The sequence below is a fragment of the Sphaerodactylus townsendi genome, linkage group LG14, assembly GCF_021028975.2.
Source record: "Sphaerodactylus townsendi isolate TG3544 linkage group LG14, MPM_Stown_v2.3, whole genome shotgun sequence".
In the NCBI taxonomy this organism is placed as follows: Eukaryota; Metazoa; Chordata; class Lepidosauria; order Squamata; family Sphaerodactylidae; genus Sphaerodactylus; species Sphaerodactylus townsendi.
In genome coordinates this window covers 43,120,384-43,140,774 of record NC_059438.1, presented here as the reverse complement: position 1 = coordinate 43,140,774, position 20,391 = coordinate 43,120,384, and the positions used below count along the sequence as shown (strand labels likewise).

The following is a 20,391-nucleotide window of genomic DNA, read 5'->3' as shown; positions in this document are numbered from 1 at the left end:
CCTGCCCCTCCTGCTCCACCGCCCCAACCGGTGCAACCGCAGCCCCAGAGGGTTCCAAGGGCCGTGGAGAGAGGATACTACAGGCCCCCCGATCCCTGCCCGTTTCGATGGGACCGCTTCTAAACTCCCCTACTTCATCTTGCAACTCGATGCACACATGGAGGAATATGATGACTTATATCGATCTGAGCGTGAAAAAATACGGGACATCGGGTCTGTCCTGGGCCGGGGTGGCTGCTGACTGGTTTGTGACCCTTTTTGAGCTGCAGGCGGATGATACTCGCACAGTGGCTGCATTTCTTCAAGCCCTAAGAGCCCGCTTCCAAGATCCAGAGCGCTGAAAATGAAGCCATCCGTACCATAAAAATCTATTCAACAGGGCAACCGTTCTTTTGCCGAATTTGCTCGTGAGTTCCGGGCAGCGGCTGCTCGACTTCCTCGGTGGCCTGAGCGCATGAAATGTGAATACTTCTCTGATGCCATCGATGTAAAACTTCGAGATGGTGTTTTCTCATCCGTATCAGCACTATAAGCTGAGTGGATCGACTTGGGATCGCAAGTGGCGGCTCGTTTGGACTACGCTCGCTTTTGGCAGGGGCGACGGCGCCCGAAACCCGCCCTCGACCACCTCTGCAACTTCGCAAGCCAAGCCCAGCCGTCTCTACGAAACCACCTCTGAGCATGCCGTCGGCGTTTAGGATTGTGCCTTTATTGGGGACCAGGCCATCTGGCTGCCAACTGCCCGAAAAACAGAAGCCCACCGCACCGACCCCACGCACCACCTCTGCCAAGCCACCACGGAAATACGGCCCTCCTCCAGCGGCCTCGCCTAAAGCGGTTACCGAAGGTGACACCGAGGAGGGAAGTGGCAGTTTGCCTCTCATCGGCCCATGGATGTGGATCCTACTCCAGATCGCGGTGAGTGAAGGCAGCGCCCCCATTACTGTTCAAGCGATTCTGGCCAACCCTGCTAAGCATACCGTATTTTAGCCTCGCCCTCGTAGATTCTGGTTGCTCCCATTGCTTAATCGGCCCCAAGTGGCTGAAGAGCTTCGGTTTAGACCGAGTTCCTCTATAAAAACCCATACCGTTCACACAAATGGACGGCAGCCCACTCGGAGCCGAGGGCCCGGCTCGATTCAAAGCGCAACCTGTCCTCGCTTCGTTAAGCTGACCATTGGGAGCAGATTAGTTGCATACGTGCGCCGGTGGCCAAACATTCCATTGTCCTGGGCATGCCATGGTTATTGCTACATGAACCAAATATTATTTGGAAGGAGCGGATTCTAGAATTCACTGATCCCCTGTGGAGAGCATATGAATTGGAGGAGAACCCATCCAATGAGTTAAATCCCTTGGTTTCTTCAGCGGTGCACATCCCAATGGCTCTCAATTCCACAGGCATTCCTCCAGCTTACCAGGACCTAGCCAGAGTGTTTCAAGAACAGGAATGTGACCATTGCCCCATAGAGACACTGACTGCAAAATCATACTACAGCCCGGGGCTCAACTACCCAAGGGTAGAATTTATCGCATGAGCCCCAATGAGGAGAAAGAACTCCGTGCCTTCTGAGATAAAAACCTTGCTCGCGGATTCATACGACGGGCTACCAAACATACGCACGCAGCTCCTGTCCTATTTGTAAAGAAAAAGGACGGGTCTTTAAGACTTTGTACTGATTACCGAGGATTAAATGCTGTTTCCATGTCCAATAAATACCCTTGCCCTTAATCAAAGGACCTTTTAGATGCATTGGGCAAGGGACGGATTTTTACTAAGTTGGATTTGAGAGAAGCATACTACAGAGTCAGAATTGCAGAAGACTACGAGCATTTGACAGCATTTAACACTAAATTAGGACAGTATGAATACTTAATTATGCCATTCGGGTTAGCTGGGGCACCGAACTTTCATAGCCCTCATCAATGAAGTTTTGCATGATTTATTATATAAAGGAGTAGTTGTGTACTTAGATGATGTTTTAATTTACTCACAAACCGTGGAGGAGCATGAGGCTTTGGTTAGGGAAGTATTACAACGCTTGCCTCGACAACTCCCTCTTCGCAAAACTGTCTAAGTGCTGCTTTCATCAACCCTCCATAGACTATTTGGGCTACAGGATCTCATCCGAAGGTTTAAAATGGACCCTGCACAGGTTGAAGCACTCCAGCAATGGCCAGCACCCACCAACCGGAAAGAGCTACAATCTTTCCTAGGGTTTTGCTAATTTTTATCGTGACTTTATACCCCGTTTTGCTGAATTGACCCTTCCACTCACAGACCTATTACGCACTAAAGGTAAAGACTCACAAGCTGCCAAGCCCGGGAATACACCTCCCTTGGTCTCAAGAATGTCAAACAGCCTTCCAGCTTTTGAAATCGGCTTTCACTACCGAGCCTGTCTTAAAACACCCCGACCCAGACCTTCCCTTCGTGGTTCACGTGGATGCTTCGGACAAAGCGCTTGGCGCAGCCCTATTGCAGAAAAATAAAAATGGTAGGCTTGTTCCGTGTGCTTATTTATCCAAAAAATTCTCCGGCGCAGAACTCAACTGGACCATAGGGGATAAAGAGACGGCTGCCATCAAGGCAGCGCTTTCCACTTGGCGTCACTGGCTTGAGGGGGCAAAACACCCCTTCCAGGTTTGAGTGGGATCACAAGAACTTAGCCGCTCTCTCTACCCCCCTCAAAATGTCTGCCAAAACAACTACGTTGGGCCGATTTCTTTCCGTTTTCCTTCACCGTCCATTTTTCCCCCGGAAAAACCAACAAACTGGCTGATGCGCTGTCGCGCCTTCACCAGGGGTGGAGCTGCCTTCTGAGACATCCAGCGCTGTCTCTCCCCCTCCCAACTGGGGTTGGCCGTCACGTCGATCCCAGACATCCGCTCCTCCTCCAACGCCCATTCCCAGCCTTGTCTCCCCCTTCCTACGGGAACTCGAGGAGGCGGGTCTTCATGAGCTGCCGGCGGAGGAAGGTGACTCCCAGCTAAGCCTTAGTGAATGGTGTTTGGAAGCGGGGAAATTGTTGGCACGTGCATAAGCAGGTTCTCGAAGCCTGCCATGATGCCCGCTCAGCTGGACATTTTGGCTTTCTCAAGACGGTGCATTTAGCCCGCCGTCAATTCTGGTGGCGCCATGCGCAAAGACATTGAGACTTATATCAAGGGGTGCTCTGTTTGTGCGGAGGCCAAATCCATCCCGGGAAAGCCCCATGGACTGTTAAAACCTCTCCGGTGCGCCTCCCGCCCTGGGAAGTCATCTCAATGGATTTTATTACGGATTTACGGAGAGCCAGGCCAACACAGGCTTGTGGGTGGTGGTGGCCCTGTTTTCCAAACAAGCCCATTTCATCCCTGCACCTCCATTCCTTCCACTCCCAAATTGGCGCGGTTGTTTATTCAACATATATACCGTCTACCTCCTCCCCTCAAGGTGGTGTCCGACCGCGGGCCCCAATTCATTTCAAAATTTTGGAAAGCTTTCCTGGGTCTGTTGGGGGCTACCCCGGCAGTTGCTGCCCCCTACCACGTTCAAAGTGACGGTGAGTCAGAAAGGACGAACAGAACTCTTGAACAGTATTTACGTTGTTACACCAACTACCACCAAGACAACTGGTGCGATTTAATTCCGTTTGCGGAATATGCCTATAACAATGCCGTTCATAGCAGTACGCAAAAAACCCCCTTTGAAATTGTGTCTGGCCGCTCCTTCCCACCGTTGCCCCAACTACCCGCGGAGGCGCTGCATCCTCCAGAATTCCAGCAGTGGATTTCATCTCTGGCTGAGGGGTGGAAAACGGTTCAGTCTGCTTTGCAGCAAGCTAAAGATTCCCAAAAGTTCCAGGTGGATAAACATCGATCTGACTTCCCTTTGCGTGTTGGGGCTTGGGTCTACTTGTCTACTAAAAATCTCAGAGACGTGCATAAATTTTCAAAACTGGGCAAAAAATTCGTGGGACCTTTTAGAATTACAAAAGTGATTAATGATGTTACTGCCCGGTTAGATCTGCCTAATTCTTTAAGTAATATCCATCCTGTCTTTCATTCCAGTTTACTCAAGGAGGCTCCCGCTTCCGATGCCTGGCACGACCCTCCGGAGATACCCCCGCCGACTATAATTGATGGCCACAAGCATTATGAAATTGACGCCATCCTGGACTCTCGTTTTAACCGCAAACGCTTGCAATATTTGGTTTCCTGGGTGGGGTATTCCGCTGGTTATAATCAATGGGTGTATTCAGAAAATATTAACGCCCCCTCCCTTATTTCTGCTTTCCATCGTACCTTCCCACACAAACCAGGGGGGGAGAAGTATTTCTTAGGGGAAGCAGAGTGTAAAGGTTTCAATGGTGTTGATTCTCAGCACAGCCGCTTGGCCTTGAGTAGATTCCAGAGCTCGGGCGATGGGCCAGAATCGGCTGCGATTTCTCTGGCAGAGGCCTTATCTCACGGAGAGAGATGAGCATGCCGTTCCCATGAGAATGGGACGGGGGAAACCGGGAGGGGGATGGGACGGAGAAAGTTATAACCTGTGGGTCTGGCGGGAAGACTTCATTCCTGCCACGCCGTGTACGTGAGCTTTCTAAGATGTCTGAATAAACGGTCTTTCAACCAACAAAGCCTTTTATTTCTGCTCTATGGAATTCCTTACAATCCGCTTGGGAGAGGAAGGGGGCCAGCCGCCGGGCCTGGCGAAGATGGAAAAAGGCAACCCGGGTTATATGGGCCACCTGGGTCTCCATTGAGAGAGACGAATCCAGGTGGACCCCCAGGCTGCGCACGGAGGGGGTCGGCGCCAATATGGCCCCCTGCCACACTGGCGGCTGAAAAGTCCCACCTCCCCCTTCGCGGCCAAGCCAGAGGATCTCCGTCTTCGATGGATTCAGTTTTAACCTGCTCTGTCGCAACCAACCAGCAACCGCCTCCATACAATGCTGTAGAGCCGCAGGGGCGGCGGCTGCTCCCCCCTCCATCAACAGAATGAGTTGAGTGTCATCTGCATATTGATGACAGATCAGCCCAAAACTCTGTACCAGCTGAGCAAGGGGTCGCATGTAGATGTTAAATAACAGCGGGGATAATAATGCCCCCTGGGGTACACCGCACTGAAGCGGGCACTTCCGGGAGGCCTGATCCCCGCACCTCATATTCCCATCAGACGATCACACAGGAAGTTCTTGAGGTTTGCAATAGAAGGCAAGCATTATCAATTCAGGGCTCTTCCCTTCGGGCTCGCCTCGGCTCCCCGCGTTTTTTCCAAAATTCTCCTGGCCCCAGTCACTCTGCTGTGCCAACGAGGTATTCACATACATCCCTATTTGGACGATCTCTTGATCCGCTCCAGGACCAAGGAAAAAGCGATCCAGGACCTAGAACTAGTCATCCAAACACTTCAACATCATGGGTTCCTCATCAACAGGGAAAAGAGCATTCTCCTCCCAACGTAACGGATCCTTCATCTGGGTGCTGCCATAGACACCAACAGGAATGCCTTCTTTCTCCCAGAGGAAAAGATTTCCAAGATCCAGATGATGACCAGGTCCATCATGCAGCCCAGATCAGCTTCTCTTTTGTTCTTGGTCAAGCTCTTAGGAATGATGATTGCAGCCATGGATCTAGTCCAATGGGGATGCTTCCACGCCTGTCCCTTCAACAACTACTCCTCCCTTTTCAGCAGGACATCATTCTCAAAAGGGACAAGGCCATCATGGTTCCTCTTGCCACGAAGGTTCAACCACGATGGTGGCTCTGCAGACAGAACCTAACCCAGGACAAGCAATATTTACATCTCAGCCAACAACAGATTTTCACGGATGCCAGCTTGCTGGGCTGGGGAGCCAGCCTCGACCTTCGTTATGCTCAAGGCAAGTGGGACCGACACCTGTCCACGTTGCCAATCAACGTACTGGAGGTAAAAGCCATCTTGCTAGCCCTGCAAGCGTTTCATCGTGTAATAGTGAATCAGCATGTTCTGATTGGGACAGACAACATCGCGGCCAAATCCTATCTCAACAACCAGGGAGGGTCCCGAACTTCTCGTCTGTCTAGAGAGACGTCTCAGAAATTGGAATGGGCGGAACTCAATGTGCTGAGCATCAAGGTCGAACACATCAAAGGCTCTCTGAATACGACAAACCATCTCCCCAGCGGAGTGGACCTTGAGCAGGTAGGTTTTTCGATCCATCACTGTCCGATTTGGCCACCCAACGGTCGACCTGTTCGCAACAGCACAGAAACCCAGGTTCCTCAATTTATGTCGAGATTCTACCATCACAAAGCTCTGGCAGTGGATGCCTTAGCCAGTCCATGGCCTCCAACTCTTCTTTCCGCCTTCCCACCCATACCCATTCTACTAAGACTACTTCGCAAAATCATGTCAGAGAGAGCTCAAGTCATTTTAGTGGCCCCATTGTGGCCCCGGAGACCCTGGTTCTTGACAATACAGGAACTGTCCATCAGCTCCCCGTATCAGATTCCAGTTACCCCGGATCTTCTCCATCAGGGCACCGGATCTTCTCCATCAGGGCCCTCTACTCCATCCCAATCCAGAATGGCTCAAGCTGACCGTCTGGCTGTTGAGTGGAGAAAACTGACCACTAAGGGCTACTCGAAGAAGGTGACTGCCACACTTATGGCTTCCAGACGCTCCTCCACTCTCAGAATCTACAACTACACATGGAAGAAATTTGTTAGCTGGGCCTGGGCCAGACGCATCGATCCGGAGAATCCTCTTCTATCATCTGTTTTAGAATTCCTCCAAGAAGGATTCGAATCTGGACTCCGTAGTAACACACTGAGGAGACAAGTTGCTGCCCTGTCTACCATATGGCATCATTTTCATGGTTTCCCTGCTACACAACATCCGGATGTATTGAGGTTCCTAAAAGGGGTTCAACAATCTCAACCTCCAGTTTGCCATCGTTTCTCATCCTCGAGACTACACACCGTGCTCTCTGCCCTCACCAAGTCTCCTTTTGAGCCAATTCAGACTATCAACCTATGGTGGCTCAGGATGAAACCCTGTTCCTGACAGCTATCACCTCAGCAAGAAGGGTTTCGGAACTCAGCGCCTTCTCCATCGATCCTAATCTGTGTGTGTTCCATGAGGTATTCACATACATCCCTATTTGGACAACCTCATGGACCCCACTTTCAGACCCAAAGCTGCATCTGCCTTTCATTTGCAACAAGAAATCATATTACCTTCCTTTTGTCCCCGTCCTTCCCATCCTAAAGAACGTTCTTGGCACACCCTAGACGTTAGGAGGGCAATTAAAGCATTTATTATTAGAACAGAATCAATCAGGAAGTCCCAAACCCTATTCATTAACACTTCCAATCCTAATCTAGGCCTCCCTATGTCAACAGCCTCCATCAGTTCCAACCTTAGGACCTGTATTGTGGAGGCTTATAGAGCCTCAAGCTTACCGGTGCCAGAAGGCATTACTGCTCACTCCACCAGATCAGCTTCTACCAACACTGCCTTCCAACATAACGCATCTGTAGAACAGATTTGTAGGGCAGCTATCTGGTCAACCCCCTCAACCTTTGTTAAGCATTATAGGCTACAATCGTGGGGGGCTGCCGACACCGTGTTTGGTCAGAGAGTCTTGGAACACATCATAGAAGCGTAATGACAGCCCACCCTAATTTGGGACACTGCTTTGGGAGGTCCCATCAAGATGCCTTTCGCCTCCAAGAGAACGATCCATTGGATCACTTACCATGAAGGGGCCTTCTCTTGGACAGCAGAAAGGCATCTTGGTCCTCCCTGTGCGTCGTTCGCTATACTATGTGTTCCTCCTCTAACAAATTCTGCCGAAACCTTTTTTAATGTTCGTTGTATATGTGTTGCAGGTACCTACTTGCTAGAGTTTACAGGCTGTTTGTTTAGGCCTCTCTGTTTGTTCTACTGTAAAGGCCTGTGTCACACTTGTTCTCGTGTATATGTTCTTTCTCCTTTTGTGAGATGTGGTTCCTAAGTTACTTTTTGAATGGCTCGGTCAGTTGAATACTGGCAAAAGGCGGGGTCCAAGCCTTGACAGGAAGTGACGAAATTCCTTTTCCTGTCTCCCTGAGCTGGGGTGGAAAGCACCCATCAAGATGCCTTTCTGCTGTCCAAGAGAAGGCCCCTTCACGGTAAGTGACCCAATGGACTGTTCTCAGTAAAGATCAGTAAAGATTTAAAAATATATTTACTGATTTTACTTAATATTTTTAGTAGCAGAATTTTAAGCTACTTGTTAAACTGAATACATTTTAACAATATATGTTTTTAATTGCAGCTTAGTTCAGTGGCTCAAACACAGCAGAAAAGAATACTGTGAGCTATGTAAACACAGATTTGCTTTTACACCAAGTAAGTATATTGTACGAGCTTGTGTTGTGGTTTGCCTTTATTAAAAAATTTAAAGAGACACTGAACTGAAAACCAAAGCAAACAATTAGCAAATCCAGGCTTTCTTTATCACTGTCTTGCTCTTGTGGACTTTACTGAACCGACGGATTGGTGAGCTTTCACTAGTCCTCTTCAATTGTATTCTGACCAAGCCTTAAGTAAAGCTTTGAGTGTTAGCTCAACAACAAAATAACTTTTAACGTGATGACTAAAAGAAAAACTAGGAATGGGGTGCTGTGTGTTTTCCAGGCTGTATGGCCGTGTTCTAGCAGCATTCTCTCCTGACGTTTCGCCTGCATCTGTGGCTGGCATCTTCAGAGGATCTGATAGTTGGAAAGGAAAGCAAGTGGAGTATATATACCTGTGAGTAAAGGTCAATAGGTGAGGGCATCTGAATAGGAGTGGCCTGGCAAGTGAGTAACAATGAAGTGTAGCATATGAGTAGCAATGGAGATAGCAAGGTCAATAGGTGAGGCATCTGAATAGGAGTGGCCTGGCAACTGAGTAACACTGAAGTCATTGTTACTCAGTTGCCAGGCCACTCCTATTCAGATGCCCTCACCTATTGACCTTTACTCTCAGGTATATATACTCCACTTGCTTTCCTTTCCAACTATCAGATCCTCTGAAGATGCCAGCCACAGATGCAGGCGAAACGTCAGGAGAGAATGCTGCTAGAACACAGCCACACAGCCCGGAAACCACACAGCTCCCCAGTGATTCCAGCCGTGAAAGCCTTCGACAATATATTGAAAAACTAGGAATATTTCGCTGACCACAATAAAACAACAACCTAAGAGCAAACAGACGAAATTGGATGACCTCTTAAAACTTAATCATGGAAAATAAAAAATAATTGTCTTTTCCAAACATTGGTGCCATCATACCTGGAAAATTAACAACATTGTGATTGAGCAGGTCAAATCTTTTAAATATCTAGGGGTCAACTTCCAATACAACCTCAGACAGTCACTGCACAGATCCTGTCTGATCTCATCAGCCAAACGCACAATGTCTGGTATAAATCAATTTTACCATGGAAAAGGAAACTAGTTTGTAACAGCTGTTCTAAACATCTTTCAGGCAAAATTATTGCTTAAAATTCTTTATGGGATTCCAAGATGGATTGGAGATTTTCACTTAGATGTTGAGCAAATTCAATCACACTTCCTGAGAAGTGGGAACCCCAAACAGTGTTACTTATCCAACATTGTGCCTCAAAGCATTTTTCTGGGTTTGGAGGTTCCTTGCAATTGCACTTGTACCTAGACAATGAAACCTAGGCGCAGCCTTAGTGATTCTGGGGCTCGGGACATAAAGATGGAGTTTCCTCCACTCCTTGTATTCCCATCCAGCCTACTGATTTTAGCCTGTCTCACAGAGGATAAAATGAAGAATGGGAATGCATAACTTATTCTTGACAACTCCATTTGTTGCCTTGGACAGACTATACAAAAAATGAAGACTTAATGAACTCCTGAAGCCATCCTACAAGTCTGAGGGTTGTGTTTAGGTCGGTTGAGAGGTGCTCACAGTAACTTCTAAAACTTCCGTTTTAGGGAAAAAAACACCCAGTATAAATCTTTCTTTATCCTTAAGCACCAGGGTGGTGTAGTGATTAAGAACAGTGGATTCTAATCTGGAGAACCAGGTTTGATTCCCCACTTCTCCCATGAGCAGCAGACTCTTATCTGGTGAACTGGGTTTATTTTCCCAGTCCTCCACATGAAGCTCGCTGGTGACCTTGGGCCAGTCACAGTTGTTCAGACCTCTCAGCCCCACCTGTCTTACAAGGTTTCTGCTGTGAGGAGAGGAAGGGAAATGAATGTGCAAACTGCTTTGAGAGTCCCTACAGGAGAGAAGGGGGGTATAAACCCGAGCTCTTCCTCCTCTTCTTCTTCTGTTTATCGTGTGCAGTAATGTTCCATTTATAATCTTTTCATGTCGTATGATTGTTCTCTCCTTCTCTTGTCCCCTTTCTTAGTTTATTCCCCAGATATGCCTTCCCGACTTCCAATTCAAGATATATTTGCTGGACTGGTTACAAGTATTGGCACGGCAATACGATACTGGTTTCACTATACGCTTGTGGCCTTTGCCTGGTTGGGGGTTGTACCCCTTACAGCATGTAAGTACCACATTCTGTTTTGATACGGTTTCTAATTCAGGGGCTGCAGGAGTGGCATTTGTCTGTCTGTGATGGTAGCGGTCATCAGCAAGGTATGATCAGTTGCTTCAGAAGAAGCAGGTTGGCCAGTCTAGAATATGACAAGCATCATATTGCTACTGGCCTCACCTGGCTGCATGAAGCTAACTACAGAGGCAGCACAGAGACCCACAAACATTCTTGCTTTTCTTTTGGCCTGGTGGAGTTAGTGACCCAGGGGAGAAGGCTGGGATGGCTGTGGAAAGGCAAGGCTGGATTTCTTGAACACATGTTCAAAATCTCATTGTCACGGGCTGGCAGCAAAGGAGGCACGAGACAGGTCGTAGCTAACACTCAAAGCTTTACTTAAGGCTTGGTCAGAATACAATTGAAGAGGACTAGTGAAAGCTCACCAATCCGTCGGTTCAGTAAAGTCCGCAAGAAGCAAGTCCGGGGGGCAGAGTCCAGGGTCGCTATCCAGAAGTCAAACACAGGGTTCAGAAGCAGGGCAACCATCAATGTGATGTGTTGCCTTCTGCAAAGGCGTGAAGAGTAGCAACCAGCTGTTTTATCAGCATGGGAGGAACCACCGTGCTTTAGGAAGCCGGGTCTGTCACCACTTTCATCTTGTGAGCAGCCAGTCTGGCTGATCTCCGACACTCTGCCAAGTCCAGCTGCAGCCAATGCCGACGCTGTTCTAGCGGGGAGGTGAACTGGGAGGACTGCGTGCTAGGGGGGCTGAGGGGGAACTCTGGAACTGTCCTGATGATTCAAACTCTTTAAGGCCGTCAGAGGCCATTGTGCCAGTAGCTGATTCATCTTCCTCGGATGAATCACTGCTGTCCGGTCTCAACTCCTGGGCCATTCCGTTGGAAAAGTCAACAGAACGGTGTGACGGACTATCGTCCTCACTGTCAGGCACAGAGGAGGAACAGACCCTGACACCCATTGACTGTAGTAAAACATCAGATAATAGAAAGTTAGGAATAGTTGGGTGGCTTCAATGTGCTGCTACTTCTCACAACTTCTTCCAAGATTCTATAGCAAATACAACCTAAATAGTTTGCCTATACTTCTGTGTTGATTGCTCAAGAATTATCTAGGTCAGTTTTGTTGCTTTTTTTGTGTGCTAGTAAACTGGATTAAAGAATATGATTGAGTATGGAATAGATGAAGTAATTTGATTTAAATGTGATTATCCATTGGAATTCATGCAGGTGCCGTCTCTTTCAATGGAAAGATGTCATGATTAACAAACTGATGTGGCCTGGAATTTCTGATATTTATTGTGACTTTTTAGATGTCATGAACCAGCACAAATGTGTCCTAATAGTTTAAAACCTGGCTCACTCAGCTTGTGTGCTCTGTCCCTCTGTGTTTCATCCTCTTTGACTTGGTGGTGGGCATCCACTTGGTGTGCAGAGGGCACCAGCTTCATTTGGCTGAGGGATCTGTCAGCTGTAGGTGGTGGCACATAGGAGATGGTCTTGGTGTTTCCAGTTAGAAGGACCAGGGTGATGTGAAAGACTGCTGCTTAAGAGCAGTATTGACCTGGGTGAGTCAGTGATTCGATGCAGTGTAAGACAGCTTAATGTGTGGGGTGCATTTGCAGGCTTTCTGCTTCTGAAATGTTTAAATAATTTGTAGGGAATACCCAAATATGCGCACGTGGGTACTCTCTCCTCAATCCAGACCTGGCTCTTTCTCCACAAATCAGAATGCCAGTTTGTAGAGAAGTTGCAAACTCCAATATTTCCAGGTTCCTGCACTTGGACATCTTAACAAAATGGAGTTAAGCTAAAGACATCTGAAAGCATGAGGGGGGGGGGGAGGGGGAGAAGGAAGGGACACAGATTCATTTCTGCCCTGAAGGAAGTTTGGCTTATCCAGACTGTCCAAAACATACCTCTTGCTTTCTGATCCCAGTCTGTGAAATGAAAATGTCTTCACCTAAATGATGGGAGATCAAAAGCCAGAGAAGTGTTGTGCAAATGCAGAGCCCCTTCTGGAAAAGCTCCCTTTAGAAGGGTCAGGTGCACAGACCAGGCCTTTGAATGCGGAGCTTAACTTGCAGGCAGAACAAGGTGGAAGCTGGTGATCTTTCTTGGTCTGGAAGGCTTCAGCACTAAGAACTGGAACTTTGATTCCTCCTCTTCTCAATGTACCGAAAGTGTAATTTGGAGCATAGAATGGGCAAACAGTCTCCCCCACCCCAACAGTCTCTTCTGAAATGCTCTTCTCCCTCACCACATCCATGTGACCATGGTGAAAATAAACCTCTGGATACTGATCAACTCTGTTTCAGAACTCAAGTTTTAGTCAGCAGAAGGTTTGAATTTTTCTTTCTTCGCTCTTTAGGCCGTATCTACAAGTGCTTGTTTACTGGCTCTATGAGCTCACTATTGACACTGCCATTAGATATGCTATCCACGTAAGTATTGGCTTCCTGTAAATACATTTCTGTGCTGATGCTTCTGATGCTGCCCCGCTTTTTCATAAACTAGGAAACCAAAACTACTTGTCCCCCAAATTATGTACTGTATTGAATAACAAGAAAAGTAGTAACTGAGACGACACAAGAAATATATTAGTTTTTGACTTAAAAGCAACCATGTTTGAGTATCTGTCTGTCTTTAAAAGATCGCCAAGGACTGATTTCAACAGATCTTACTTAGAAGTATAACTGCTTTTTGATATGTTTGTAAAATAGTTATTGGTTCCTTTAAAAAAAATGAGCAAAGCATGTAGGATTTCAACTGAAATATCTTTAGAGGTGGTAGTCAGTTTCTTGAAAAAGTTACACTGCTTTTTACCAAGAATCCCTTCTACCTTGATAGAAGATCCTCATTAATTTGTTACTGGTCAACTTTGCATATTGATCTAATTCAAATTGCATTTTGCTTACTATTTTTAAGCATTCACTGTTAGCCAGAAAGCAGCCTGTTCATTTTTAACTTTTTAACAGCATATATTTAACTTAACAGCAGCTTATATTGAAATCAACTAGACTCCTATTAATGTCAAAGTTATTTTTAAAAAATTGTACCAATGTAAGCCTCCAATTCAATGTGCAAAGTGAAACGATATTAAGGATTATTGTTTACTGTTCATTTAAGTATGCATGAATGGTATCTGGAGTCTACAGTGACTTCCATCATTGGTTCCCATGGTGTTTTGCAATCCCCTAACTCAGGAATCCCCAAAGGAACCTCTGAGATGCTGACCTAGAGCAGTGGGTGCAACCACAAGCTGGTGGCCACAAGAGGCAGAGCTGACCTCCAGATTGCCACCACAGGAGGCAAAGCCACACACATAGGAAGCCCAAGTGCCAGAAACAAGAGATGTAACTTAACAAAAATAGACTGGGAGCGAGGAATGAGAGAGAAAATAAAACAAACCCTGTTGATGGCAGAAATAATCTGTACTGTCAATCACATCTAACGTGGCCTGCCAGAAGCCCTGCTTTTTAGGAGCCTCATCCACTTTCTACAAATAATGCAGAGGTTTCACGGTTGCCTCTGGGGACTCCTTCCCTAACTCAGACACTTTTTTGTTTTAGTTGAAACCTTCAGCTGGGATAAATAACAAAAACAGTTAATATTTTATCTTCTTTATTGGAACTGATCTGTTGGCATAATAAATTACAATACCAGATTCATTACACTAATAAATGAGGGAAAAATGAAAATAGTTATTTTTATAAATTGGCAAGAAGCTCAAGAGACAACAGACCCCAACAATTGGGTTTTAAATAGCCGAAGACTTCGATACTACAATTCTGGAGAATTATCTGTTCACAATCTTGTTATTCTTGGAGGCCTTACTTAAGTGAGGGAATACCTGAGGTTTCTGGGGAAGGAAACACTTGCAATAACATTTGTAAATAATGTGTTGGCTGTCTCTTCACTAGAGAGAATTTACTGGCAGACTGTTTGCAAGGTTGTTTTGTGGTCACATGCACACTCTGTGCGTTTATCAGCCTGGTATGGTTACGTGAACAAATTGTCCATGGAGGAGCACCACAGTGGCTGGAGCAAAACCAACAGCAAGCCATTAATGGCGCTGGGCAACAAAATGAGGTAAGATATCACTCACCTTTTGGGTTTTTAAAAAAATATTATCCACCACTTTGTCTCCCTCACACCTTCCTATATTTGGAATTAGATTAAGGCACGTAGTCTAATGTGTAAAAGATCATTCTCCTTCACACACTGTTTTGCCACGCCCCCTACTGTCCAAACAGGGCTATAGAAAACTTGCTCCTCCCTAGAACTACAGGGGCTGTCCTTCCCCTTTCCGTCCAGTTTTCATAGTCCTGTGTCTGAATAGGTTGCTGTATTTTGGAGCAGCTCCAGTGAATCAAAAAATGGGAAATACATCTGCCCCTCCCTTGTCAACAGAGGGGAAGGAAGGCAAGTCACACCAAAGAGCTTACTGCAACCCAATCAGGTGCCAAAGAGGTATCTGGGGCCAGGCACTCAGTCCCTATTGCAGTGCCTCAACCTGCTTTAGCCTTATCTCTGGAACCGGAGGGAGTGTCTGAAGACATCTTGGGCCCGCCGTTCTTGAGGCCAGCTCTGCCATCATCCTCAGAGGCCAGGGTGCAATGGGGATGAGATGACTCTGATTGCTCAGAGTGTATGTACCAAGTGAGGATCGGGGGCCCTCTGCTACATGGCTAGGATGGGTCAGGGTCCTATTACATGGCTAGGAAGTGTGAAGTTCGAACTTACTACCTTATTGCAACGAGCTCCCTCTGGCATCTACCTTAGCAAAGGAAGCACAATTGTCACAATATTTCTCTGTGGCGTCCAGGCAGAACAGTATCCTAAATTGAAGAAGGGAAGTATCCAGACCTGAGTTACTAGCAGACCTGGAAAACAGTGTTCAATCTTTTAATATGTGAAAATGGGCAGCTGATGCTTAACAAGACTCAGAAGTAAATAATGTCTAGTAAACACCATCCCACTGAGGACAGGGCATTTCCTTTTCTAAAAGCAGTTACAAGTTGCCAATCTATTCAAACTGGCAAAGGCTGGACAAATCTAGCCTCAGAGAGACTCTGTGCCGAGAGAACTTCTCTGGGCAGAACTGGCTGCCCTCAATATTGATGCCAGACTCCTGTACTTAATTAGGCAACTGCACACAAATACCAGCTGCCGGATCAAGTGTTCCCACAAAGGCCTTTTGACAGACAGTATTTCCATTTCCAAAGGGGTCAAACAGGGCTGCATCCTGGCCCCCACTCTTTTCAGTCTTTTCTTGTGACCTCCCCTCTGCCCTCTCAGCAGTGAACAGCCATGCCCAAAACTGGGTATATCCCCTGTATCAATTCTGCTCTGTGCAGATGACGCTGTCCTTCTCTCTTGATCCAGAGTTGGCCTCAGACGCTTAATGAAGCGCTGTGTGGATTACTGTGAATCCAACAGACTGACAATTAATTATGAAAAAACCAAGGTGTTGTACTTCTCCAGGCGCTTTAAGAAGCTCACATGGGCAATGAATAGCACCCAAATTGAACAGGTTAAGTGCTATAAGTACCTTGGCCTCTTATTCTCCTTTAACCTTTCATGGGCAACCTATAGGAAGGCCGCTCTCCTAGCTACATCTAACAGTATGTCAGCATTACTACGTTTCTTTTACAGCAGTGGCCATTCCTTTATCCCTCTTGCCCTCAAATTTTTCAATGCCAAAGTCGCCTCGAGATTGCTTTACGGAGTCCCAATTTGGATTCAAGCTATTAACTACTCCTTGAATTCCCTTCAATCCAATTTTTTTCATAACTGGACTCCCAAATCGCATGCCCTATGCAGCCCTTTGTCTGGAGTTAGGTCAAAACTCCTTGGAAACAGCTGCTTGGCTGAGGGCTTTTAGATTCTGGCTGCGAATTCATTTTCTCTCGGACTGTAATTCCCTAGTCCACCATCTGCTCTCTGACACCCATTCCAACCCCTGGTTTTCCATAATCGAAGAAAAAATGGCTTCTATTGGACTGTCAATGGATTCACTTTGCCCTTTGTCCTACTCAGAAGCTTATAGAAAATTAAAAGGTCAACTATTGGATGGAGAGTTCTCTACCCTAATCACCGCAGCCAAGAAAACGTGCTCCCCCCTGTATTTTTCTCTCCCATTTGAACAGGGCCACTTGGCACACTACCTGTATTGCTTAATAAACCCTGCTCAAAGGAGAGCCATAATGCTCGCCAGGTTTAATGTTATGCCTTCTGCCTTGTTACATGGCAGATTTAACAAGCAAGAAAAGGCTAATAGATTGTGCCCGTATAAAGATCCCTCAGTTGAATCTCTGGCCCACCAATTGCTACGCTGTTTCAGATTCACAGAAATCAGATCCAAATACCGTATATACTCGTGTATAAGTCGACCCGCATATAAATCGAGGCACCTAATTTTACCACAAAAAACTGGGAAAACTTATTCTCGCATATAAGTCGAGGGTGGGAAATGCAGCAGCTACTGGTAAATTTCAAAAATAAAAGTAGATACCAATGAAATTACATTAATTGAGGCATCAGTAGGTTAAATGTTTTTGAATATTTATTGCAAAGAAAAACAGTAAACTAGCTCTGTAAATGGAAAAGAGGGTCAACAAAAACAGTATGGTCTTAACAATGACTTTAAAAGTACAAAAACCTTAGCTCAACCAGCAACCAAGCTAAAACGCAAAAGTTAAAATCCTTCAAAATTGGATTTTTGGTCAGAGGAGGAATGTTTATGTTAGCAACACCATGTTTCAGAATATCTTTAGGAGACCCTCCTGATGATACCACCCAGGTTTGGTGAAGTTTGGTGAAATTTAGGGGGTCCAAAGTTATGGACCTTCAAAATGTAGCCCCATCTATTATTAGCTTCCATTGGAAACAATGGGGGATGGGAGCACCCACTTTAGGGATCTATAACTTTGGACCCCCTAAACCAAACATCACCAAACCTGGCTGGTATCAGCAAGAGATTATCCTGATGATACCACCCAGGTTTGGTGAAGTTTGGTTCAAGGGGTCAAAAGTTATGGACCCTCAAAATGTAGCCCATCTACTATTAGCTCCCATTGGAAACAATGGGGGATGGGGGCACCCCCTTTGGGGGTCCATAACTTTGGACCCCCTGAACCAAACTTTACCAAACTTGGGTGGTATCGTCAGGAGAGTCTCTTGAAAAATCCCTGAAATTTTGGTGCTGCTAGCCTAAACCGCCCCCTGGCGGCCGACAAAGTAAAAACCCTAAAATATTTTTTTAAAATACACCTCACTCGCGTATAAGTAGAGGGGAGTTTTTCAGCACAAAAAATGTGCTGAAAAATTCGACTCATATGCGAGTATATACAGTATGTGAATCTTACTCCTTTACATTTACCTGATCTCCCCAATTTATTTAGATTACACTACTTGCTAGACCAGGGGTAGGGAACCTGCGGCTCTCCAGATGTTCAGGAACTACAATTCCCATCAGCCCCTACCAGCATGGCCAATTGGCCATGCTGACAGAGGCTGATGGGAATTGTAGTTCCTGAACATCTGGAGAGCCGCAGGTTCCCTACCCCTGTGCTAGACAATCCTGATCCTTGTCTCTGTATGATAGTGGCAGACTTTCTTCTAGAAATTACTAAATGCCAGTAGATTTCTTTCCACTTAACATTTATTTCCTGTACTGTATATGTTTTTTAATCAGTTTTTTACTATTGTTGTACTGTTGTCTATGCCAATAAAGGCTTGCTACAACTCTCTCCACTCTGATAAGCACCCCTCTGACAGTCTGACAGAAGATGTGATGTTAGAGGGTTGCATGTAGCATATTACTCCCTCAGAAATCCCATAATGAAGCTTCCCTCCTGACATTCAAGAGACTGTCTTAATAGGTCTGCACATCACTACAGATGGATAGTTAAAAATTGGCATTGGGTTGGATCCTTTAAAAGCATGAAAAAGCCAGTTTGTGAAAGGATTTTTTTTAACCAAATCCCACTGCTACCTTCACAAGGATTGGGGATAATTGGGAACGATGTGGAATGGGAGGGGCTGCAGCCAGATGGGAATTGGCAGAAACCCCTCCCCCTTATGTTGGCATTCTCTTCATTTAAGCATTGGGGAAGCAAATGTTCTGCTGATTTTCCCCTTCTGGCTGGAACTTCTGATGCTTTATTATAATGTCCCTAAAATCCCCAAGATTATTGGGGTGGTATCACAGAGGACAGCCGTAGGAAGAAAGAGTTGAAGGAGTGTAATTCCATTTGCAGTTCTTTAGGAATCCAAACCATTGGTAACTTTTCATGTTGCAGGTGCTCAGGGCATAGCAGAACCTCCACAATTTTCTTTGACTTTTTTATTCTGTACAGGTTCAGGGTGTGGGAAATGGGGGAGCTGACAATGCTGCACTGGACCAGCCTGCAGACCAGCCTGCAGAGAATGCAGTTGTTGGTGAAAACCCAGAAATTCCAGAAGAACAACCAGATGAGGAAGAAGAAGACAATGAAGATGAAGAAGATGTAGTAGTAGAAGATGCAGCAGATGCAAACAATGGAGCACAAGGTATGTTTTCCTGTTGGCTAGCAATATTTGTATCACTTTCTAGAGTTGTATTTGGTCACCTGCTAAAGACATACTTGTTGACTCAGGCTACCCGATGAACATATTTTTATATGTGATTTCAATTTGCAAGTGTTGTGTCTTCAATTGCCTTGAATTCCTGTTTCCTAAGCATTCTTAAACACTGATTTTCATGCTTAGGGGAACCAAAAGCTTTAAGGCAGGGGTCTTCAAACTATGGCCCTCCAGATGTTCATGGACTACAATTCCCATCAGCCCCTGCCAGCATGGCCAAGTGGCATTGTAGTTCATGAACATCTGGGGGGGGGGCATAGTTTGAAGACCCCTGCTTTAAGGGGCCTGTTTTTTAATGCAATCATATGTTAAAAGCAGTGCATTGCGTTAGGAAAGATTTTGTGTGAGCAAATAGACTGTGGTTCTCAGGATGGCTGTTTAAATTTAACCAATGTTCCAGTTAGCTCATCTTCCTCTGGAATAATTACCCTGTATTTTTGTTAGAGCACCTCTGGACTTCAGAACTATCATAAGAAACCCATGAGAAATTATGCAAGCTGTGTTATCCTGGTCAAGTTCTTCTTCTAGCAATCTTAAAATGATAATTATCTGTTTAGATGACATGAACTGGAACGCTTTGGAGTGGGATCGAGCAGCGGAAGAACTTACCTGGGAAAGAGTAAGACGTATATTTCAGAAACTCTGTTATGCAGAATTGGGTGCCCTAAAAGATGATGATCTGCTTTAAAAACCAATTAATGATGATTTTTCATACTTGAAGCGTAGTCCAGATTTTGGGGGAGGGGGAGTGCTGCAGTGGCCGGAATGGTGCAGCAAAGGCACTGCTCCACCGCCCCCAAAGGGAATTCAGGCCGCTCAGAAAGGAAGGAAATCTAAAAACCCTCCTGCTGTCCAAATCACCTCATTGGGGAAACAAGCATAACAAGGATTGGGGAAACTTTTGTGGCATAAAGCTGAAACTTGGGTGCTGTGTGGTTTCCGGGCTGTATGGCCGTGTTCTAGCAGCATTCTCTCCTGACGTTTCGCCTGCATCTGTGGCTGGCATCTTCAGAGGATCTGTTGGATATATATACTCCACTTGCTTTCCCAACATCAGATCCTCTGAAGATGCCAGCCACAGATGCAGGCGAAACGTCAGGAGAGAATGCTGCTAGAACACGGCCATACAGCCCGGAAACCACACAGCACCCAAGTGATTCCGGCCGTGAAAGCCTTCGACAATATAAAGCTGAAACTCTGGAGAAAATCAGCTAAAGCCAACTTCACTC

General features: G+C 46.1%; 1 protein-coding gene across 1 annotated transcript in view; it reads left to right on the top strand.

Annotated features, from left to right (window-relative positions):
- Positions 1–20,391, top strand: part of LOC125443630 (E3 ubiquitin-protein ligase MARCHF6) — a 101,783-nt gene that overhangs the window by 31,533 nt on the left and 49,859 nt on the right. Inside the window, exons 3-8 of the mRNA XM_048515869.1 lie at positions 8,289–8,362; positions 10,386–10,529; positions 12,906–12,978; positions 14,458–14,626; positions 18,898–19,090; positions 19,720–19,781. Coding sequence (XP_048371826.1) covers positions 8,289–8,362; positions 10,386–10,529; positions 12,906–12,978; positions 14,458–14,626; positions 18,898–19,090; positions 19,720–19,781 — 715 coding nt within the window. The remainder of the gene's footprint in view (positions 1–8,288; positions 8,363–10,385; positions 10,530–12,905; positions 12,979–14,457; positions 14,627–18,897; positions 19,091–19,719; positions 19,782–20,391) is intronic.